The 25,656-nt window shown below is 43.6% G+C and overlaps 1 protein-coding gene across 1 annotated transcript in view; it reads right to left on the reverse strand.

The window, feature by feature from the left end:
* Nucleotides 1-25,656, reverse strand: part of LOC124721402 (alpha-aminoadipic semialdehyde synthase, mitochondrial) — a 285,169-nt gene that overhangs the window by 102,400 nt on the left and 157,113 nt on the right. The window contains exons 12-14 of the mRNA XM_047246342.1: nt 15,854-16,094; nt 3,774-3,910; nt 1,479-1,591 (exon numbers count right to left, since the gene is read on the reverse strand). Of these exons, the coding sequence (XP_047102298.1) occupies nt 1,479-1,591; nt 3,774-3,910; nt 15,854-16,094 (491 nt within the window). The remainder of the gene's footprint in view (nt 1-1,478; nt 1,592-3,773; nt 3,911-15,853; nt 16,095-25,656) is intronic.

Below are 25,656 nucleotides of genomic sequence, written 5' to 3' on the forward strand. Positions count from 1 at the left end.
CACTACTGGCCAATAAAATTGCTACACCACGAAGATGACGTACTACAGACGCGAAATTTAATCGACAGGAAGAAGGTGCTGTGATATGCAAATGATTAGCTTTTCAGAGCATTCACACAAGGTTGGCGCCGGTGGCGACACCTACAACGTGCTGATATGAGGAAAGTTTCCAACCGATTTCTCATACACAAACAGCAGTTGACCGGCGTTGCCTGGTGAAACGTTGTTGTGATGCCTCGTGTAAGGAAGACAAATGCGTACCATCACGTTTCCGACTTTGATAAAGGTCGGATTGTATCCTATCGCGATTGGGGTTTATCGTATCGCGGCATTGCTGCTCGAGTTGGTCGAGATCCAATGACTGTTAGCAGAATATGGAATCGGTGGGTTTAGGAGGGTAATACGGAACGCCGTGCTGGATTCCAATCGCCTCGTATCACTAATAGTCGAGATGACAGCCATCTTATCCGCATGGCTGTAACGGATCGTGCAGCCACGTCTCGATCCCTGAGTCAGCAGATGGGGACGTTTGCAAGACAACAACCATCTGCACGAACAGTTCGACGACGTTTGAAGCAGCGTGGACTATCAGCTCGGAGACCATGGCTGCGGTTAACCTTGACGGTGCATCAGAGACAGGAGCGCCTGCGATGGTGTACTCGACGACGAACCTGAGTGCTCGAATGGCAAAACGTCATTTTTTCGGATGAATCCAGGTTCTGTATACAGCATCATGATGGCCGCATCCGTGTTTGGCGACATCGCGGTGAACGCACATTGGAAGCGTGTATTCGTCATCGCCATACTGGCGTATCATCCGGTGTGATGGTATGGGGTGCCATTGGTTACACGTCTCGGTCACCTCTTGTTCGCAATGACGGCACTTTGAACAGTGGACGTTACATTTCAGATGTGTTACGACACGTGGCTCTACCCTTCATTCGATCCCTGCGAAACCCTACATTTCAGCTGGAAAATGCACGACCGCATGTTGCAGGTGCTGTGCGGGCCTTTCTGGATACGGAAAATGTTCGACTGCTGTCCTGGCCAGCACATTCTCCAGATCTCTCACCAATTGAAAACGTCTGGTCAATGGTGGCCGAGCAACTGGCTCGTCACAATACGCCAGTCACTACTCTTAATGAACTGTGGTATCGTGTTGAAGCTGCATGGGCAACTGTACCTGTACACGGCATCGAAGCTCTGTTTGACTCAATGCCCAGGCGTATCAAGGCCGTTATTACGGCCACAGGTAGTTGTTCTGGGTACTGATTTCTCAGGATCTATGCACCCAAATTGCGTGAAAATGTAATCACATGTCAGTTCTAGTATAATATATTTGTCAAATGAATACCCATTTATCATCTGCATTTCTTCTTGGTGCTGCAATTTTAATGGCCAATAGTGTAACAAATTTGCCACTCATATAAAGTTTTCTCTTCTAGCAATGTTAAAACAAGATCGCACTCGTGGCTTACCTTGCCATTCATAGTATACCGCGCTGTGCCCATAACGTTCCTTAGGACAGAGAGAGGGCTCCAGCTAAACTTGTACCTCAGTGGGTTGTCGGAGCACTCGGGAGCCGGCAAGCCTGTGGAAAGGAATGTCCGTAGTATCTGAAGACTTGAAATGTGCTCACATAGAAAATTCGAAGTTTAATTGTTAAATAGGAAAGACTATGCCCTATTGATCGGGCGGTGCCACACAAGATTAGTCGGCACTTGTGTGAACATTGGAGAAACCATCGTACTGGAAACCAGCTGTTGTGATAGTAGGTGGCCGCGGTCAGAAACAGTGCTGACAGAAAGAAGAAACTCTGGTGATCGAATTTTAACGTAAGACGGGGACTTTTTGTCCTAATGACTATTTTGTGACTGCTGCTTTGCAGGTTCAAGTACATCTGACTGATAATTTAAAAAAGAACAGGCTTATTGTAAGGACGTGACTCTTCAAACGCTTAGATGTGTTTTAACGTTACTTTATTGTGAACTGTACATTGAATTTATATGGTATTAACATCGAGGAAATCTTGCTGAAGAGTTTGAGAAGATCTGTACTATAAAGTTTATACGCATACCGAGGAACTGGAAACATACATCTATACATAGTTCCTTTTCTTTCTGCTCCATTGCCATGGACGATGATATATCCTGTCGTGTACAGAATTGAATGAACTGTATTTTTCCAAGATAGGTGATGGACCATGTACCGAGTAGCAGTCAATCATTGCGACTATTTCATTTACTTTTTCTTCTTCTGTCGCACCATGATTTGACTTTATTATAATGCTTATATCATCGGCAATGTGTACTCTTTCAGCTCTATCAGTGTAAGAGAAGTGGTTCCAATATTGAATACAGATAGTAATATTCAGCAAAAGTTTCATCATGAAAACTGCATGAGCCATCTAGCATGACACTTTGCTTCCTATCAGTTATACATGAAGTGAACCACTTGCTCATTGTTCCCAGAAAGCAGTAATTCTGTCTCCAAAAGAATTTTTTAATTTGAAAAATCAAATTCCTTAGACAGATCACAAAAAATCCCGCTAGCTGAAATTTTGTCATTCCGATATTTTAATATTTGGTTGCTGAAGTATTAGATGATATATTTAGTAGAGCAACCTATCTGTTATCCAAATCTCGAGCAACTCAGTATCTTATATTTGCGTATATAATCTACCATCCTTATGTACATTACCCTTTCTAAAATTTTTGAGAAGAAAGTTAGCACTTCTAAGGTCGATAGTCATTAATATCTATTCTAACAACTTAGTTAAAGAGAGGATTAAAAATGACATACTTTAGTCTGTGTAAAAAAAATGCCATACGAAAATATTGCACTATGTGTGTGAGTGACTACAATTCCTATATCAAAAGAATAGTATTTTAATATTTCGCTCGAAATGTGAAAATATCTTGAGAATTTTTTTGTTGAAAGATTGTCCTTTACTATTCCGATTTCCCTGGAAAAAGTTAGAGCGACATCAGATTGGTTGAAGCTTGTGGTATTGATTGTCATATATAATGTAATGCTTATTCTTTCAAGTTGCCCATATCAAAAATCTCATTTAATCTAGGAATATACAGTTTTTTCAAAGAGGCTTGCTACACATGTTTTGGTCATGAACAAGTTGATCATTATATTTAATAACTAGATCATCATAATTCTTTACAGACTTATACTTCCTCTTCTAACTGTGCTCCCCATTTAATGATTATATTTTCTGAATTTTTAATCTCTGAGATAATATGAAACCATTTTGATTTTTTGTAGATCATCTTACTAAAAAATAATACCTTGATACCACAAGTGCAATTGCACATTTGTGCTTATCCCGATGTTTTCGCACTGCTCGCTCTTCCTACAACAAGACACTTTAATGCCCTTTGTTATCCAGGGTTTTTATGATGCACTATGGGTGCCATATTTCGCAGGTTTCATGTAGAAATAACTCTTTAAAGCAGAGAAATTTATGTGGAAATTTAGAGTTTATACCCATTATCTTACACACCTCACTCTAACTAATACAGCCCTATGTCAATTAAGCTCGACCCCTATTGCAGCAACTGAACGTCTGACGAATTTAATCTGCGGAAGCCTCCATTGACGTGATACTGACTAAAATAGAGTTGGCCGACCGGGTCATGACAGGCGCAGATTTCAGAACAAATGGAAAAATGTGGAAATGAGCTGGAAACAAAAAAAAAAACTGAAAACAATACTGATGAATAATCCAATGAGATGTTCAAGTGACTACAACGGCAGCGTACCTCCGCAGTATGAAATGAACGATTCCACTTTGCCTCCAGCTTGGTGAATTTCTTCGAAGCACTCCATGGCAAGAAGATGGTCTATTCCAGGATCTAGACCAACTTCGTTAACAATTGTTATTCCAGCATCGACGGCTCTGTAAAAGCATTGACAGAATTTTAAACAGGGAAACAATCTGAAATAATATCTAAATCAATTTTAAGACTTCCCTTCTTCGTATCAACTTTTAAGGAATTATTGAACATGGTTAGTTTACAATGATTTACCACCTTCCACACTAATACAACAGCATTATTTACAATACAGAAATATCATCAGTTTTCTGAAAACAAATATTTTTACGCGAGGTGAAAGCTTGATATTTATTTCTTACTTCACAGTTACAGTCTGGACTGCTAAAATAGTCACTATTATCTCATACGTTTGTGGATAAATTTGTTGAAAACTATCGACAGATAAAATTGTATACTAGAACTCAATTCCACATATTCAAAATACGATGCTTGCACTCATTAGACGTACTAATTCGGCTTTCAGTTACATTAGCTGCATTGAAAACTTCAGTGGCGAGCTATAGGTTGAAATACTCATAAATTTTTTGTTAGAAATTTTACTTGGATTTCCCAAGGTGATATGATATATAAAGTCCAGTCTACTGTCGAGGATTTTTAACAGACTTAATTGCCGCACTGATATGGATCAGAGAGATATCAACGACTTTAAGAGGTTCTAAGAGATAGCTTGGACACTCTCTTGTTTTACTGAGCTGTAAAGACTTTTCGGCTGACAAAGGTGACTATTGAAAACTGGGGGAAGGGCCCTTAACTACATCTTAGTGAGGGCTAAAGAAGCCAAGAAGGGTACGTCCGAATGTCAAATCCAGACTTCCATACCGAACAGTGCAAGGGTGGGGATAGGTTTGTTGTTGCTTTCTTATTCTTGAATTGAGAACAACTGTGTGAGGTGAAATGACAAGTTTAATGTCGCAGTATTTCTCACCAAATTACAGCTTTTCACACAGTTTTCAACTCGCCAACATAAAATCAGCGCAATGGATAACGCATCTTGCCAACATCAAAAAGTGAAATAAGTTTATACACAACAATGTTAAATATTAACTCTCTGAAAGAACATTAATCTTAAGCACAATATTATGAAAGTTTAATTGGAAGTTTCTTTACGTTAATCCTAAGCACAATAATATGAAAGATTAATTGGACGTTTCTTTACAAAATTGCTCCTACACATACGTTATGATGTTGGTCAGTACTACGAAAATTGTGGTGTCACCGCCAGACACCACACTTGCTAGGTGGTAGCCTTTAAATCGGCCGCGGCCCGTTTGTACACGTCGGACCCGCGTGTCGTCACTATCAGTGATTGCAGACCGAGCGCCGCCACACGGCAGGTCTAGTCCAAAGAGACTCCCTAGCACTCGCCCCAGTTGTACAGCCGACTTCGATATCGATGGTTCACTGTTTACATACGCTCTCACTTGCAGAGACGACAGTTTAGCATAGCCTTCAGCTACGTCATTTGCTACGACCTAGCAAGGCGCCGTATTCAGTTACTATGAATGTATTCTGAACAGATAATATTGTGAATCATGTACCGTCAAGAGCGACGTTCATCATTAATGGATTAAAGTTAAGTATCAAACTAATTACGTCCGCTTTCTGAATTCTAATTCCTTGTCATGTTCCAGACCTCATGTCAGTATAGTTCTTCCCTCCTCACGCCAGCCTGCGTGAGCTAAAACGCGTGCATTTCGGCCTCCACTAGTAACACGGTGTTGGCTCCTCTGCCAACACAACAAAAATCGCCCAATTCCGGTTCAAACTTCGGTACTATTTAGGATGACAATCAAGTCTACGGTGGATGGTTGGTCAAGTGACTAATTTGAGCGCAAGATTACCCAAGGCCGCTCGAGTTTACAGTGGACTCGCTGCGCGGGATTAGCCAAGTGGTCTAGGGCGCTGCAGTCATGGATTGTCCGGCTGGTTCCGGTGGAGGTTCGAGTCCTCCCTTGGGCATGGGTGTGTGTGTTTGTTCTTAGGATAATTTAGGTTAATTAGTGTGTAAGCTTAGGGACTGATGACCTTAGCATTTAAGTAACATAAGATTTCACATACATTTGAACATTTGAACAGTGGACTCAAGCTGGTGAATGCCTCTGCACGTGGTATTTACCTTAAACTGTGATGTGCTGCTGTCTGCAAGGCTGCTCTTTCCCACTGAAATTCCTACAAAAGTAATCTGGCTATTGCTGAACTTTCCACCAGAAACTTTCCCTATGTTTCTCGTTATGTGAGAAATCATGTACTCAGCCATAGTCTTATTATGTGGCGATGTACACGTGCATGGTTGGAGCAGCGTGCATATTATAGTGCCCTCTCAGTTCTCGCAAGAACGATTTACTAATTCGGCTGGTTCGTTTCTCCACAGTTGGAGCTAAACGTTGCTACAGCTAATTTTAGCTGGAGTGCAGCCGCTGTGAACGCAGTGTCCACACCAATTTCTTCTCTGCGTCGTACGGAGCTTTAAGCGCTCCATTCTGCACTTGATGCCAGTTCAGAGAAGAGTCCCCCAAAATTTCTCTCTTGTCCTCTCATTGCAGAACTGCCTCCCTCCACTTGGGTTCCTTTTCCACGTCATGGCTTTGTTCGGCCAATAGGAGCGTTCCTCTTACTTTGTAGAAACACCCTCTACCAATCGCAACGTCCCTTCTATCAAACTGCGTCGAAACGTCGGTAGTTTTTTCCTTCCTAGTGAGTTTCCACCAATCAGACGTTTTGTGCCCGTTCTAGACACCTAAAGTACACTGACCTTTCCGTGTGTCGCACTTGTTCGACGAAAATGCGTCACTTGCTTTTGTTCGTATCCCGTTGGAATTTCGTAATGCAGTTTTCTAAAACTTCTTCTCTGCTCTTGTACCGATGCCCTCGCTACAGGCGGCCCTCCAGCTTGAATCACCAGGCCCGGGGTCGCTGTCCTCCTTCCTGCCACCCCTTTAAGTGGTTGCCGGGGTAACTCTGACAGAGCAGCTTTGCTACGCCATTGTGGAGCTGGCTTTTCAAAACTAAAAGCAACTCGACTCACGTTCCCTGTTCTACCTTCCACTCAAAGACATGCATTGTATAGGAACGGTGTGTTAATTACCGTCGATTGACTGTCATCCCTTTTTTCATTATACACTCCTGGAAATGGAAAAAAGAACACGTTGACACCGGTGTGTCAGACCCACCATACTTGCTCCGGACACTGCGAGAGGGCTGTACAAGCAATGATCACACGCACGGCACAGCGGACACACCAGGAACCGCGGTGTTGGCCGTCGAATGGCGCTAGCTGCGCAGCATTTGTGCACCGCCGCCGTCAGTGTCAGCCAGTTTGCCGTGGCATACGGAGCTCCATCGCAGTCTTTAACACTGGTAGCATGCCGCGACAGCGTGGACGTGAACCGTATGTGCAGTTGACGGACTTTGAGCGAGGGCGTACAGTGGGCATGCGGGAGGCCGGGTGGACGTACCGCCGAATTGCTCAACACGTGGGGCGTGAGGTCTCCACAGTACATCGATGTTGTCGCCAGTGGTCGGCGGAAGGTGCACGTGCCCGTCGACCTGGGACCGGACCGCAGCGACGCACGGATGCACGCCAAGACCGTAGGATCCTACGCAGTGCCGTAGGGGACCGCACCGCCACTTCCCAGCAAATTAGGGACACTGTTGCTCCTGGGGTATCGGCGAGGACCATTCGCAACCGTCTCCATGAAGCTGGGCTACGGTCCCGCACACCGTTAGGCCGTCTTCCGCTCACGCCCCAACATCGTGCAGCCCGCCTCCAGTGGTGTCGCGACAGGCGTGAATGGAGGGACGAATGGAGACGTGTCGTCTTCAGCGATGAGAGTCGCTTCTGCCTTGGTGCCAATGATGGTCGTATGCGTGTTTGGCGCCGTGCAGGTGAGCGCCACAATCAGGACTGCATACGACCGAGGCACACAGGGCCAACACCCAGCATCATGGTGTGGGGAGCGATCTCCTACACTGGCCGTACACCACTGGTGATCGTCGAGGGGACACTGAATAGTGCACGGTACATCCAAACCGTCATCGAACCCATCGTTCTACCATTCCTAGACCGGTAAGGGAACTTGCTGTTCCAACAGGACAATGCACGTCCGCATGTATCCCGTGCCACCCAACGTGCTCTAGAAGGTGTAAGTCAACTACCCTGGCCAGCAAGATTTCCGGATCTGTCCCCCATTGAGCATGTTTGGGACTGGATGAAGCGTCGTCTCACGCGGTCTGCACGTCCAGCACGAACGCTGGTCCAACTGAGGCGCCAGGTGGAAATGGCATGGCAAGCCGTTCCACAGGACTACATCCAGCATCTCTACGATCGTCTCCATGGGAGAATAGCAGCCTGCATTGCTGCGAAAGGTGGATATACACTGTACTAGTGCCGACATTGTGCATGCTCTGTTGCCTGTGTCTATGTGCCTGTGGTTCTGTCAGTGTGATCATGTGATGTATCTGACCCCAGGAATGTGTCAATAAAGTTTCCCCTTCCTGGGACAATGAATTCACGGTGTTCTTATTTCAATTTCCAGGAGTGTATATTGATAGGCAAAAGTTCTCATAATTGTCGATTTACGTTAGGTGTCATCTTCACCTTCTCATTGTGATTTGCAAAGGTCTCATGTAAGGTGCGAATCTGACCATTTATTCTGCCACATTACAACAGGTGTTAGAAAACAAAATGTAACAAGCTTAATTAATCTCACAGAGGTGTTAATGCCTTTAAGAGGTTCTAACAAACACCATTGACACATTTGTGTTTAATTCAACTATAAAGGCACCTCAGCAGAAAAAGTGCTTTCGTATCCGAAGATGCACAGCAAAAGTAGGTACGATGACAGAAATAAATTAACTAATCAGGCAAAAGTCAGAAAGGTAGACTATGAGAATTTGAGAACGAGGTCTCATGCGAAAGTTGGTACCTCAAGAGGGCACCACAAATAAAGACAGCAGCTACAAGACGCAGCAATAAATCGGAGACTTCAGTGTAGATACGTCCACAACTGCTGGATCGACTTCAACCTAATTTGGTACACATCTTACTGACTGTCTGGAGAATCACTAGCTTCCTATTGGGGTGGGGATGGTAACGTCATGATAGAGAAAGGGAGAGGAAAAGACGGACAGACAGAGAGTGGGAAGGAGGAGATGGATACTGGTAGAGGGAACAAGGCAATGGGCAGAGGAAGGGGGAAGAAGGAGATGAACTTATGTAAGATTGGAATAAATACATATTCGGGCAGCACAGGATACTATGCTAGTTTTTTTTATCTTCCTTGGATAATATTGCGCAACAAGAGAACGTAGATATAGCGACTAATAAACTTAAGAATTATCAAGTGCCACGAGAAGATAGGATAACGGCAGAGATGTTGAAGACAGGAGGTGATACAATTTAGAATATGATATACACTCTCATAAGTGAAGTACGGAGAAAAGAGGGCATCCCAAAAGAGTGGAAGCCGGCGACCATTATCCCACTGCACAAAAAGAACAGTAAAAGGAAGTGCAACAACTACAAAGGTACATCTCTGATAAGTGTACCATACAAAGTGCAATCGTTAAGAATTCTTAAAAAGCGGAAGCCTTTTGCTGAAGATTTCGTTGGAGACTACCAGGCAGGTTATCGGGCAGGAAGATCAACCATGGATTAAATTTTCACTATGAGATATCTGGGATCAGTGCTGGGAATTCAACCGTCGATTCCTGGTAACTTTTGTAGATTTGTCAAAGGCTTATGATAATATACACGGATTAAGTACGGACAGCATCCTGAGGGGGTTTGTCCTACTAAGGACGTCAATTAACTTGGTGAAGATGTGTACAGCGGTAACAACAGTCAAGGTGAAATATCAGGGGGAGCCGTCCAAGGAATTCAGCGTCAGAACAACTGTGAGCTAAAGCGCTGCCATTTCACTATTTATGTTTAATTTGGTCTTGGAGAAAGTAATTCAACAAATGAAAAGAGAAGGCGAAGGGGTGAAACTCAAGAGAACAACACTGTCGTTGGAATATGTAGGTGACATTGCAGCCAGAGCGGAGACCGAGTAAGAGATAGCAGAAACTGTAGGGGACTTAATAACGTGGAGAAGTATCCAGAGCAACCCCTAACAATGCCCCATTACAGGTAGGAATATGGAGCATAGCTAAGGTGGAAAATTTTAAATATATCGGCACATGGTTCAACATGTATAATAACTTAAAACAAGAAATTAATCAACATACTGTCAATGGGACTAAAACTTATTTCAGTCTGAAGCAGATAATATCTTCCAAAAAACTATTAATTAACACCAGCCGTAAAGCCTATAATGCAGTGACATTACCAGTGTTGTAATATGGGACAGAAACCTTAATCACTACAAAAAGGATGAAGAAAACCTGTTGATCTATGAGCGGAAAATCATAAGAAACATCTTTGTACCAATTCGCGAAGAGAACACCTGCAGACGTAGAAGGAACGAAGGTCTGTACGCCCTGATGAGACGAACGAATATAAGCAGAAAATGAAAGCACGCAGTAAAAGCTTGGCAAGGCACATTGCCGGGAGACCAGACACTTGCCGCGCTCAAAGCTATGCTTACGAGAAAATCTAATGGTACACTTCTAATTGGAACACCAAGAGAAGCGACGGGAGGATGAACTGCACGACGGTCTCCAGCAGCTGGGTGTGAATAAGAAGTGAATCCAAAGTGCACAAGATCGCCGTCTACGGAGGAACATTTTAAGTTGGGCTTATGAGCTTCAGGGTTCGTGATTGCCAATGTGTATGTATGTAACACTGCTAAGGGATGAACCCTTCGACTCAGATGATTTAGCCGCTGAACATTTCAAAGAAAACTTGAGTCTCATTTCAGATAGGTTGTCCACTCATACACTTATACAGTTGGTGGTGACTTCAATCTACCCTCGATATGTTGGCGAAAATACGTGTTTACATCTACATCTACATCTGTTCTCTGCAGACCTCCGCGATATGCTCTGCAGAGGGTACGTGTCATTGTGCCAGTTATTAGGGTTTCTTCCCATTCCATTCACATATGGAATACGGGAAGAATGACTGACTGAATGCGTCTGTGAGTTCTGTAATTATTCTAATCTTGTCCTAATGATTTCTATGTCAGTGATACATATGGGGTTGTCGCAAATTCCTAGAGACATCACTTAAGGACGGTTCCTGAAACTCTGTTAGTCGACATTCTCGGGCAAGTTTACCTCTATCTTCATGTTCGTATATGTATAATCTTGAAACGGTTTATGTGCTATAAGGCAAATACTGTTTTCTATGTCTGGATGATTTGAAAATGGGTTGAGATAACCCGAAACTAGTCATGAATTAAATTAAAAGCGAATCTTGCAACTTTGGCTGTTTCTATATCGTACTAATTTCGTGAATCTGTCTTACTACTTCAGGATATGCTTGACAGCTTGTGGTAGCACACTGTATCTAGTGTATACAAACTGCTACAATGACTCAATTCTGTTTGACGTGAGATCACTACTGTTGCCACTGGTGAAGACGGAAAAAACTGCCTTGTTTCTATAATGGGAAGCACAATTACCACCATAAAAAAGCGCACAAGAGGGCTGTGGGAAATATTTGTACCATATAGTTTATAGTCCTAAATCACAAAAATAAAATTATCAAAAAGTAAACACCGTCAATTGATCACAACTCTGATACAATACCAAAATTAATTTCGCTGAGTCCCTACAAAAAAAGGCACCCGAAAAAGGGTTAAACTTGATGATGTTTCTTTCTAATGTAGTTTTACGAAACGTAATTTGAATATTTTGTGATGTCTTTCCTCCATACATGGTTGTATAGGTGCGGCAAACAAATCCAAAGTTCGCCGGCGCCCGATAGTAAACACCCAAACCTTCTACTACTCGTTCACTTTCCGAAGAGCTATAGCACCGATGAGAGCCGCTGTTTCGATGTAAGTCTATTGGCCTTACTCAGTACCGGCAGCGAGTTTGGAGCGGCCAACCTTCAAATCGGAGGCAGACATAAAACGTCGTCCGAAATCGTTCTGAATGCGTTCTCAGAAAATTATTTTGAGCCTTTAGTTCAGAAGTCCATTCGAAGTGTAAATGTCTGCGAAAACACTCATGACCTCTTAGCAACAAATAATTCTGACCAAATAGGGAGTATCATGACGGATACATGGATTAGTGACCACAAGGTCGTTGCAGCGAGACTGAATACAGTAACATCCAAACCCACCAAAAATAAACGCAAGGTACATCTGTTTAACAAAGCAGATGAAAATTCGCTTGAGGCCTTTCTAAGAGACAATGTCCACTCCTTCCAATCTGAATATGTAAGCGTACACCATATGTGGTATGAATTCAAGGAAGTAGTATCGACGGCTATTGAGACACATATACCAAATAACTTAATAAAAGATGGTATTGATTCCACACGGTGCACAAAACAGGTTAGGTCACAGTTGCCGAAGCGACGAAAAAAGCATACCAAATTTAAAAGAACGCAAAATCCTTAAGATTGGAGAAGTTTTACAGAAGCTCGAAAAATGCGATATGCTTTTGCTACTTACCACAACGAAACTCTGTCTCGAAATCTGTAGAAAATCCAAAGAGATTCTGGTCGAATCTAAAGTACACCAGCGAAACTACGCAATCAATACCCCGACTGCGCGATAACACTGGTGGTGTTACTGATGACAATGCCACTAAAACAAAGTTACTAAATACGGTTTTCCGAAATTCCTTCACCAAAGAAGACGAAGTAAATATTCCAGAATTCGTACCAAGAACAAGTGCCAACATGAGTAACACAGAAGTAGATATTCTTGGTGTAGCTTAAACCCCTTAATAAAGGCAAGGCTTCCGGTCCTGATTGTATACCGGCCAGGTTCCTCCAGAGTATGCTGATTTAATAAGTCCATCCCTAGCAAACATACACAACCGATCGCTCGTTGAAAGATCCATACCTAAAGACTGGAAAGCTGCACAAGTCACACGAATACCCAAGAAAATAAATAGGAGTAATCTGCTGAATTACAGATCCCTATCGCTAACGATGATTTACAGTAGGATTTTGGAACATATATTGTGTTCGAGCATTGTCAGTTATCTCAAAGAAAATGGTTTATTGACAAACATCAAAATAATTTACATGCTAAATTTTTTTTAACATCATGAACAATACAAGGGTTTAATTTATTAAAGGAAGGAATAGTGTGAAAAGCCACCAATCGGAATACTCCTTCCTGGGGACAGAGTGGTAGTACTGACGCTGCAGAAGGCATCTTTGTGACCAGGCGGGAGATGGCCTGAGTGGGTGGAACGGAACCAGGACCGCATCCACGGTACGGTTCTGATCGGAGGGATCACGGTCTTCTATTTGTCCCTGCCTCCTCCCCTCCCCCGACCCCCCCCCCCCACCACCACCACCGTCCTCCAAATATAGCTTTATAACTTATCATCACCTCCACCTTCAACGTGCCATGATTATAATAACAAGAACACTAACAAAAAACAAATCTTTAAATATTATAATAATAGTAGTACATTGTTTAAGTACCATAAAAATACGAAGTATTGTAATGTAATAATAGTAATAATTTGTGTACATCAGTTAATGTTACATTGCTTTTGCATGGAGTCCATGAAATTATCATGGACCGATGACCTTAGCAGTTTGGTCCCACAGGACCTTACCACAAATTTCCAAAAAAACATTCCACAAACACAAACACACACACACACACACTTTTGCTTATTCACTTTTTGATTTTTTGGGCTTTCTCTTTCGGCGTCGCCTAACTCAACTTCCTGTGATTTGCCGGTTCTACCTGTGGATCCATTTTAGAGCCATAATTTCTATCCTGATAGATTCTCTGAAATAAGTTACCTGTGAACTTTGGATATTGATGTATAAGGCGTGTTCAAAAAGCAATGGGAATTTTGTAGTTCTGCATGTTGTATTAGTCCGATTTGCGTGATTTTTCCGTTGTTTTGTTGGCAAATTTGTCTGAAAGGCCACTGTACAGTGTTAGACACATCTGATATTTAGTCTGTTGCCAACTGTCAAACATGTTGCAAGTGTTATAAATGTGCTAATAAACGTTAAACGTTGCTTACGGTTAGTCTGCTATGAGTAAACAACGGTTATACGAGTATATAAGCGCTTTGAAGAAGGCCCTGAAGACGTTAAAGGCGACGAGCACCGTGGACGCCCCAACACATCATCAACCGATGAAATCGCAAAAAAAGTGAAAGGAATGATTATGAAAGATCGACGAATCACAACCAGACAAGTCGTTCACAGTGTTCGCATATCATTTCGCTCATGTCATAACATTTTTTTCTGGTGTTTTAGGTATGAAACGTAGGACAGCAAAATTTGTCCCAAAATTGTTGGATTTCGAACAAAAATAGCAGCGATGCAAGTTGCTCAGGTATCGTTAGATGAAGTCAACATCGATCCAGAACTATTGAAACGTGTCGTGTCATATGATGGAACATAGGTTTACGTATATGAGCCAAATCTGACGCTCAGTCTTCCCAGTGGAAGCATTCTGGATCGCTAAGGCTGAAAATAGATTGAAAATTGCGTTCAAATGTGGATATGCTCACTGTGTTCTTCGATTTTAACGTCATAGTGCAGCATGACCTCTTGCCGCAGGGGTGAACGATCAACAAGAAGTATTATTTACAAGTTCAATGCCGTTTGCGTGAAGCATTTTTGGCCGAAAACAGTACTGCAAGAAAAACACAGCCTCCTTATTCACCAGGGCAAACGGCCTTGCCGCAGTGGATACGCCGGTTCCCGTCAAATCACCGAAGTTAAGCGCTGTCGGGCGTGGCCGCAACTTGGATGGGTGACCATCCTGGCCGCCATGCGCTGTTGCCATTTCTCGGGTTGCACTCAGCCTCGTGACGCCAAATGAGGAGCTACTCGACCGAATAGTAGCGGCTCAGGCCAAAGAAAACCATCATAACGACTGGGAGAGCGGTGTGCTGACCATACGCCCCTCCTATCTGTATCCTGACTGAGGATGACACGGCGGTCGGATGGTCCCGATGGGCCACTTGTGGCCTGAAGACGGAGTGCTTATTCACCAGACACGACCTCATGTGACTTTTAACATTTAGAATTACAAACGTACATAAACAGTTACAAAGAATTTTTTAGATGTAGACAGCAGAGATATTGCTATAGGTGTTCCCCAGACTATGATATACTTTTGCACAGAGAGTTTTTATCCTAATAATCTGGATCACAATTTGCTTATATATATTTGCAATGGTACTTATTTCTATGTGTTACTATTTTTAAGTATACTGTTTAAGCATCTGAAGAAATTCATTGCTTCATGCTCAAGTCTTTCGTGTAATATTTTATCCTCATATTTTTTGTAATGTGAATATATCTCCAGGTCTTCTAACACATTCACTTTATGCCCTTTGTATAGAGGGTGTAGTAGTTTTGACATTTTGCTCTACTTCTCCACGTTTGTTATTTTCGATGTATACTGTGCACAAGAAATTGTGTGTAATGTTCAATATGTGTGAGATTCTGCCCGAATGGTCCACAAGAAAACTGTAAGTAGAAGTTCTTCCAAATTTCGCCACTAACTATATATAAAGATTAATAATCAAGCAAACTTACTCGTCTTTATATATTATAGTACGGACAATAGAACAATGAAGAACCTCATACATCAAAAACATCACAAATAAATGGCATAGTGCACAATGGATAACGTATTAGAAAATGGGAATCATTTCTCGAAAAGTGTCGTGGAAAAAAAATATCGTGACTGGTAGCAGAAAACAAATCAAATTATTGGTGAATACATCACATAGTCAGCGGAAATTTAAACCACGATGGCTTCTCAGCGTTCGTCTATCAATGACTGAAACGATCTGCTTAGATTTTTACTGCACCACTCTGTCAGGGGTCAGGATTGGCTGAGAATCGTTGAGGAGAAAAGAAAAGGTACTGAAAAGCTAGAAATGCCTGCACTTACTGCTGGTGCAGGCTGGCCATCTCGGGCGTGCAGTAGGAGGCGGTGATCATGTTGACGCGGCAGTGGATGCACGCCTCGGCGACGACGTGGTGCAGGCGGTAGGGCAGCAGCGAGACGACGCAGTCGGCGGACGCCACCAGCTCGCGCAGCGTCTCGGGCCGGTCCAGCACGTCCACCAGCACCGGCCGCACCGACGCGTAGCGCGACGCCACCGCGTCCGCCTCGTCCTTCAGCGCCGACGCTGCCACACAGCACAGCCTGCTTATGCAACAGCTACTACTCTACCACTATTCACGCTACCGCCTAATGCTGCTCAACACCGTTATGTACTCGTTTCAATCTCCACTCTCCGACAGCGTTGGGTATGAGCTTATAAGTCCTTCTTATAAGTTCTTCTTTCCTGTGCTGTGTTAGGCTCGAGGAGAAGTTCATTTTGCAAATGACAACTGCAATGTAATTACAGAAAAAGGCACAAGAACTCCTGGTACAGAAAGCTAATGAAACCCTCACGGATGTTTACAGCTACTCATTAGGCAATAAAGTAATACCTAACACAAAGAAAACAGACAGCACGAATATGATGTTAAAACTGTGTGCCAGACCGGGATTCGAACTTGGAACCTTGCCTTCAGCAGGCAAATGTTTTACCAACTGAGCTACCCGAGCACAACTCACGCCCCCCACCCCACAGCTCTGCTTCCGCCAGTACCTCATCTTGTACCCTCCAAACTTGGCAGAAGTTGAAACTTCGTGGCAGATTAAAACCGTGTGCCGGACCGAGACTCGAAGTCGGGACCTTTGCCTTTCGCGGGCAAGTGCTCTACCAACTGAGCTACCCAAGCACGACTCACGACCCGTCCTCACAGCTATAATTCCGCCAGTACCTCGTCTCCTACCTTCCAAACTTCACAGAAGCTCTCCTGTGAAACTCACAGAACTAGCACTCCTGGAAGAAAGGATATTGAGGAGACATGGCTTTGCTACACCCTGGGGGATGTTTCCAGAATTAAATTTTCACTCTGCAGCGGAGTGTGCGCTGATATGAAACTTCCTGGCAGATTAAAACTGTGTACCGGAGTGGTACCCGAATACAGATTTGAGACCTGGTGTTGCGCACAGCTGTAAGTGGTTCAAATGGCTCCGAGCACTATGGGACTTAATATGGGAGGTCATCAGTCCCCTAGAACTTAGAACTACTTAAACCTAACTAACCTAAGGACGTCACACACATCCATTCCCGAGGCAGGATTCGAACTTGCGACCGTAGCGGTCGCGCGGGTCCAGACTGAAGCGCCTAGAACCGCTCGGCCACCCCGACTGGCAGCTGTTAAGTGCCAGGAAGTTTCAGATCATTGTACACCACGCCGCAGAGTGAAAATTCATTCCAGAAACATCAGCATAAGTTTGAAGAGGGGAAAATAATAGTGCCATATTTAATAGTGATGATACATAAATTATGTAACAAACCTACAATTTTTTAGGAATAAGTATTGACTATTTTTGAAGTGGAATGAGTATGCAAAGCTGACAAGAAAGAGAATGTCATCAGCAAACTATGTCCTTAGACTTCTGTCATCAGTGTCTAATGGCAAAGTGCCTTGTATTTATATATTACTCCTATGTACACTCAGTTCTTATGTATGATACGATTATTTTGTGATCAAGTGCTCAAAACATTCGAAATAAAGAAAAGGGTAATAAGAACAATAACTAAAGACAGTAATAGGGCTTATCTGTTTAAATAGTTGAGAATTGTAACTGCACCATCTGAGTACATCTAGCAAACCACTATGCACATTAAGAAAAAAACATTAATTTTTCCGCTAACAGTTCTACTCATGGTCATCGAGCCATATTGAGATTTAACTTACATGTACTAAGAACAATTAACCAAAAAACAAAAAACATTATTTTCTACTGAGGAATGAAACTGTGCCACATATTACCAAAGGAAATGATTGAAATAGCTAAAACCAACGTATTTAAAGATGAAATTACAGCATGCTTCTTAAACAATACATAATGTACAGTGAAGGACACCTTAGATAACACAAAATAGGTGTTAATTTAAAAAATTGAGGATTGGTAAACATTTAAAAAAAAATAAAGCGTCTTGTGACATTATCACATATCTCAGTGTGGTATTTAATTGGAATCTGCATTCTTATATGTGGTAATGTCTCATTATGTGCCAATATTTTTTGGGTATTGTATTATGAGTAGTGGACCTATGTGTCTGAGAGAAAAGTTTCGCGTTATTCGCGCTAGGACGGTGCACTGATGGTTTAGTCTCAGCGACCTGTTGTTGGCAGAGGAAGACGGTCAGTTTTCGTGGAAGTGAGGTTGCTGGCTGCTTCGTGCTATGGTGGACAGAGCCAGCACCCTGGCCTAGCTGTGGGTAGGAGGCGTTGTGCCACCACAGCTGTCCCTAGGGAATAACTGAGTGCGTAATTTTTGCCTTTACTGCACAGACATCAAAAGCAGAAAACTTTGATAATGCAATTGAATTGAGTCACGTCACACCATGCTTGGCACGAAAAGCCAACCAATTGAGGCATCACTGCTACAGGCTGGAACCAACCTAGTGTTTGTTAATGTGCGTTTTGTACACGAAGAGTGGGAAATTTCTGCTGCACGCCCCCGGTTCTTCCGTGAAACAAGCGATATTGTCGTCCATCACACTGGCAATAGCATAGAGTCGTCCCTTCAACATAGTGTTCTTTGGAAGTGGAGAGTGGACGGCTGTGAACTTACATTCTGGATATTCGTCTTTGGACTGTCATTGAACTAGAGTCGTCTCCAGCCACTGTGTGGTGCTGACTGGCAAAACTACCTGATTTGGGGAAATGGAAGTTTTGCAAATTGCGGAAGCGTGATCTACATTCTGAGCAGTTCGTTATTTGCTTACTTTGCCACGCAACTGGTGTTGCTTAATTTGATTATAATTTGCGGCATCTTGTTAAATCATTAACTTTGATTTTGCGAGCTGTCCAGACGAGCAGATTTTGTTGCGCTTTCCGCTATGGCCGAGCGGTTCTAGGCGCTTCAGTCCGGAACCACGCTGCTGCTACGGTCGCAGGTTCGAATCCTGCCTTGGGCATGGATGTGGGTGTTGTCCTTAGGTTAGTTAGGTTTAAATAGTTCAAAGTATGGGGGACTGATGACCTCAGATGTTAAGTTCCATAGCGCCTAGAGCCATTTGAACCATTTGTTGCGCTTTCTCTATACAATCTTCCAAATTTTTTCTTACCTCCCCACAGTGTTAGTCATTTTGTAATCTGATTTGTGTTTCAGAGAACTTTGCTTGCTGGTAATTTTACTATAATTTATGTTAAATACTAGAGGAAATAGGAAGGCCGGAGTGGCCGTGCGGTTCTAGGCGCTACAGTCTGGAACCGAACGACCGCTACGGTCGCGAGTTCGAATCCTGCCTCGGGCATGGATGTGTGTGATGTCCTTAGGTTAGTTAGGTTTAATTAGTTCTAAGTTCTAGGGGACTGATGACCTCAGAAGTTAAGTCGCATAGTGCTCAGAACCATTTGAACCATTTTTGAACTAGAATAAATAAACAACTGTTACTCTCAGTCTTGACTTTAATATCCCTGACTGTCCTACGACTTCTTCTTGTTTAGACGACCCACAAATAACAAATAAAGCGGTTGGACAAACATGCAGACCACCGCGAGAAATGCACAAGCAAATGAAATCCTAGCGAAACCTGTTGGTTGAGGTGTTGTGTTTGATCACGAACTGTACCTGTGGAATGTCGTCAATATGTTGTGAGTGTCAGTCGTGGTGAGAAAAGTGTTCTGTGTTGCTTTGAATGTATCATGCCGGATCTAAGTGAATTCGAACGTGGACAAATCGTTGGTGTTCGTATGGTGGGGCTTCCGTAACCAACGGAGCCGATGTATTAGGTTTCAAGATGAACCGTATTGAAGATTTGTAACGCATACAGGGAAACCGGAAAAGCATCATCCGCTAATCCACAACGCAGACGAAAGTATTGAGTGACTGTGACAAACGGTCATTGAAGAGAACTAGGACGAAAAATAAGAGGACGACAGCTGCAAAATACACTACAGGACAGAATGTCGCACTTGCGAACCCTGTCAGAAATAAACAACACGAAGCTGCGAATTGCAGGGCAAGCTGGAATTACAAAACCACTCACAAGTGATGCAAATACCAGCAACATGAAAACGTGATGCGAAAGCTGTAAAACTTGGACTATGAAGCAATGGAGGAAAGTCATTTGGTCGAATCGTTTCCAACATACAGACGAGTTTACGTGATACATGGCGGGGGTTCGATGATAGTGCGGGCAGCCAAAACGTGGTATTACTCGGGCCAATGGTTACCCTGCAAGGTCGATTTACTGCCAAGGGTTGTGTACCATTTTGGCTGATAAGGTCCTCCGACGGTAAAATGTTTGTTCCTGTATGGTGCTGCTGTGTTCAAGGACGACAGAGCTCGCTTCGTCCAAGACTGGTTTTGTGGAGATGAATTGTCGCATTTCCCCTGGCCACCACAGTCACCAGTTCTCAGTATCAAGTCTTTGTGGTCTACTTGGAGAGAAGAGAGCGTGACCGCTATCCACCTCCATCATCGTTATCTGAATTTCCCAATATTTTGCAGTAAGAATTATACACTACTGGCCATTGAAATTGCTACACCACGAAGATGACGTGCTACAGACGAGAAATTTAACCGACAGGAAGAAGATGCTGTGATATGCAAATGGTTAGCTTTTCAGAGCATTCACACAAGGTTGGCGCCGGTGGCGACACTAACAACGTGCTGACATGAGGAAAGTTTCCAACCGATTTCTCATACACAAGCAGCAGTTGACCGGCGTTGCCTGGTGAAACGTTGTTGTGATGCCTCGTGTAAGGAGGAGAAATGCGTACCATCACGTTTCCGACTTTGATAAAGATCGAATTGTAGCCTATCGCGATTGCGGTTTATCGTATCGCGACATTGTTGCTCGCGTTGGTCGAGATCCAATAACTGTTAGCAGAATATGGACTCGGTGGGTTCAGGAGGGTAATACGGAACGCCGTGCTGGATCCCAACGGCCTCGTATCACTAGCAGTCGAGATGACAGCCATTTTATCCGCATGGCTGTAACGGATCGTGCAGCCACGTCTCGATCCCTGAGTCAACAGATGGGGACGTTTGCGAGACAACGACCATCTGCACGAACAGTTCGACGACGTTTGCAGCAGCATGGACTATCAGTTCGCAGACCATGGCTGCGGTTACCCTTGACGCTGCATCACAGACAGGAGCGCCTGCGATGGTGTACTCAACGACGAACCTGGGTACACGAATGGCAAAACGTCATTTTTTCGGATGAATCCATGCTCTGTTTACAGCATCATGATGGTCGCATCCGTGTTTGTAGACATCGCGGTGAACGCACATTTGAAGCGTGTATTCGTCATCGCCACACTGGCGTATCACCCGGCTTGATGGTATGGGGTGCCATTGGTTACACGTCTCGGCCACCTCTTGTTCGCGTTGACGGCTCTTTGAACAGTGGACATTACATTTCAGATGTGTTACGACCCGTGGCTCCACCCTTCATTCGATCCCTGCGAAAGTCTACATTTCAGCAGGAGAGTGCACGACCGCATGTTGCAGATCCTGTACGGGCCTTTATGGATACAGAGAATGTTGGACTGCTGCCCAGGCCAGCACATTCTCCAGATCTCTGACAATTTGAAAACGTCTGGTCAATGGTGTTCGAGCAACTGGCTCGTCACAATACGCCAGTAACTACTCTTGATGAACTGTGGTATCGTGTTGAAGCTGCATGGGCAGCTGTGCCTGTACACGCCATCCAAGCTGTGTTTGACTCAATGCCCAGGCGTATCAAGGTCGTTATTACGGCCAGAGGTGGTTGTTCTGGGTACTGATTTCTCAGGAACTATGCACCCAAATTGCGTGAAAATGTAATCACATGTCAGTTCTAGTATAATATATTTGTCCAATGAATACCCGTTTATCATCTGCATTTCTTCTTGGTGTAGCAATTTTAATGGCCAGTAGTGTATAAGATTCCCTTGAAAACCACACAGGACCTGTGTTTATACATTCCGAGACTACTGGACGCTATTTTGAAAGCCAACAGGCTTCTTACACCGTATTAGGCATGGTAATGTGTAGTAATTTTTGTGTTTCTATATTTTTGTCCAACCTCTGTATAACTTGTCGTACACCTAATTTGTTGTTTTGACTGTGGCTCTGTTTTCGTTGTGTACGGTGACCAAACTCAACGACATTTATAGTAATGATTCGGAGAAAAGAACGAGCGTTACACTCGCTCGCCTTGTATAATCGAAGATTCGTTTTATAACTAGCATTGCACTTAACGGAATCTGTTAAACTTCGGTTACACGATAAATCAGTCAAATCTAAATGCCGTAAATTCAACTAAATACCTAAGAATTACAATTACGAACAACTTAAATTGGAATGAACACATAGAAAATGTTGTGGGGAAGGCTAACCAAAGACTGTGCTTTATTGGCAGGACACTTAGAAAATGCAACAGATCTACTAAGGAGACTGCCTACACTACGCTTGTCCGTTCTCTTTTAGAATACTGCTGCGCGGTGGGAGATCGTTACCAGGTAGGATTGACGGAGTACATTGAAAAAGTTCAGAGGAGGGCAGCACGCTTTGTATTATCGCAACATATGGGAGAGAGTGTCACTGAAATGATACAGGATTTGGGCGGGACATCATTAAAACAAAGGCGTTTTTCGTTGGGACGGAATCTCCTCACGAAATTCCAGTCACCAACATTCTCCTCCGAATGCGAAATTGTTTTTTTGAGTCCGACCTACATAAGGAGACACTATCACCACGATAAAATAAGGGAAATCAGAGCTCGTACGGAAAGATATACATGTTCGTTCTTTCCGCACGCTATACGAGATTGGAATAATAGAGAATTCTGAAAATGGTTCGATGAACCCTTTGCCAGGCACTTAAATGTGATTTGCAGAGTATCCATGTAGATGTAGATGTAGATTCGGTACAGTTAAAAGAGAAACGCTGACACGTCTAGGACATCAGTTAGTACATTACTCTTCAAGACTCCTTGCACAATGCCATTGTTCCAGCAACCAGTCGTCACAGTCCTGCATGTGAATCCACATATCCTGTAAATAAACCAGTGGTCGTTGAATTCCGCTGCTTCATTTACCTTGTGTTTTGGTCTTCAGTCCAGAGACTGGTTTGATGCAGCCCTCCATGCTACTCTATCCTGCGCAAGCTTCTTCATCTCCAAGTAGCTATTGCAACCTACATCCTTCTGAATCTGCTTAGTGTATTCATCTCTTGGTCTCCCTCTACGATTTTTACCCTCCACGCTGCCCTCCAGTACTAAACTGGTGACCCTTTGATGCCTCAGAACATGTTCTACCAACCGATTCTTTCTTCTAGTCAAGTTGTGCTACAAATTCCTCTTCTCCCCAATTCTACTCAGTACCTCCTCATCAGTTACGTGAACTACCAATCTAATCTTCAGCATTCTTCTGTAGCACCACATTTCGAAAGCTTCTGTTCTCTTTTTGTCTAAACTAGTTATCGTCCATGTTTCACTTCCATACATGGCTACGCTCCATACAAATACTTTAAGGAAAGACTTCCTGACACTTAAATCTATACTCTAAGTTAACAAATTTCTCTTCTTCAAAAACGTTTCCCCTGCCACTGCCAGTCTAAATTTTATATCCTCTCTACTTCGACCATCATCAGTTATTTTGCTCCCCAAATAGAAAAACTTTTCTATTACTTTAAGTGTCTCATTTCCTAATCCAATTCCCTCAGCATCATGTGATTTAATTAGACTATATTCCGTTATCCTCGTTTTGCTTTTGTTGATGCTCATCTTGTATCCTCCTTTGAAGACACTGTCGTGCTCTCATCGCAACTCGTATTTTTTTAACGTTCACACATGACAACTCGTGCATCCTGCATCTGGTACATTTTAAATTTGCGTCTCCCCCCCCCCCCCTCCCCCCTCCCGTTTCCCAGATAAAATAATTTTTCTGGGTGTTTCTCTACAAAGCATAGACGTATGGTTCTGTACAGCAATATCTTTCACAGAATGAGGTTACAATGAGTATTATGTCTGTCTGGAACGTGGCTGCACCTCTTCACAAGACCAAGTTAGTTCCTGCCATGCTGGGATCGCAGCTGCTTTGTCGAATAACAGAGTACAAGAGAAAAATTATTAAACCGATTGTAAAAAGTAAATACAATGTGTGATAAGTACTGTTATGCCCCAGGATATTATCCCCAGTGAACATAAAAAGTTCATCCAAGTTCTACCTTGGCAGCTCCCATAAACTGAACTGGCTGTGTCAACGACCAGTAGACATCAAGCTAGGAGGACATGCTGTGCGAGTTGCGGCAAACAAGGAAGCTGTCGCAACATGGGGCAACGACCGAGTGCCCATATCTGCAAGCGAAGCATAATGATATCATGGAACCCGAGAGATACTGTCATACTAGTGGCAAAGCAGAGTTTCGTAATAAAGGCTAGGTATAACACAGCTTTAAGTAATCAGGTGTCTGGCCAGCGGGAAAGAGCCTGTGAAAGGTGAAGTTGTGAAAGTCTGAAGTCACTAGGAGAGCTGACAGCTAGGTGAAACCAGTACATGTGATGTCCTAGCCATGCCCAACGTCGCAGAATGGACTGGAAGTGCTAATATAAATATCTTGCCTTTCTTAACTAATTACTGATTAATGAGTGCTGATTGGCAACTACCTAGAGCATTATCTCAGCCCTTACGTCAGTATCAGCTATCCAGTGAGAGGGGAGGATATAGAGGTCGACCCTCGGCCTTCCTAGCTATCTTCGATCGTCTACAGAACCACGAAATTGGCTGGAAGGACGCTGCTGCTCCCAGCTGCACTGCCAACTTCCGAGACAACAATAACAGGTCGTGGAGCTCACCATCACCCTTCATATCTGCTGGAGGTTTGATCTGCGTGACCTGGACACTGTCCTTCATCTGCCTTTCAGTGGGTGGCCAATTCTGCAGCTCATCCCATTCCTGTGGCAGACACTGACCCTGCTGGTCCTGTTTCCTGAATGGGGACTGAGAAGCCAGCCTGCGAGCCAGCAAGGACTTCAGGTGGAACTTGGTCGAGACTCCTGAATGCATATCTTCGATGTCCGGGAGAGCACTTTGGAGATCGATACGCAGAGGTGGAGGCCACTGGATTCCGCGGTCGACTATTGCCCAGTGGGGTAGTAGACGCCCAACTCTTCGCTGCACTAGTCGTGCTGCTGCGAGACGAGCGTGTGTCGGCCTTCCACAGCTGATGGGGCGCTACTCTGCCGGATCGGGAATGCCGCGGCGCTTTGGAAGACAATCCTGTATTTCTGCGCAATAAATGTGTTACTGACAATAATGCTTCCTTGGTGCTCTCGAGTGTAATTAGGACTTCACCATCACATCCTGTCCTGCTCTTTCATGACGACTGTAATAGTCTGGGACAGGACCCATACTGCATAGCTAAAGGAGGTATGTTTGTATTTCTGTATCTCTTGGGCTTTTAAATCAGTAGAGAGTTGAGTAGTGTGACACATAATGGCCCTCTGCTTCTAAGAAGGACGGAGTGTGTGTTGTTTGTATCTCAGTCTCTATTTCTGACGTGTAAAAACGACGGAGCTCTCACTTTTGCAGTAGTATAGGTTGCGTTTGTGGGTAACACATGCAATCACCAGTTTTATCTACAGTAAACAAGACTATTACTCCTCGAGAGGAGCTGCCAGATCA

Source organism: Schistocerca piceifrons, chromosome X (genome assembly GCF_021461385.2).
Source record: "Schistocerca piceifrons isolate TAMUIC-IGC-003096 chromosome X, iqSchPice1.1, whole genome shotgun sequence".
Lineage (NCBI taxonomy): Eukaryota > Metazoa > Arthropoda > Insecta > Orthoptera > Acrididae > Schistocerca > Schistocerca piceifrons.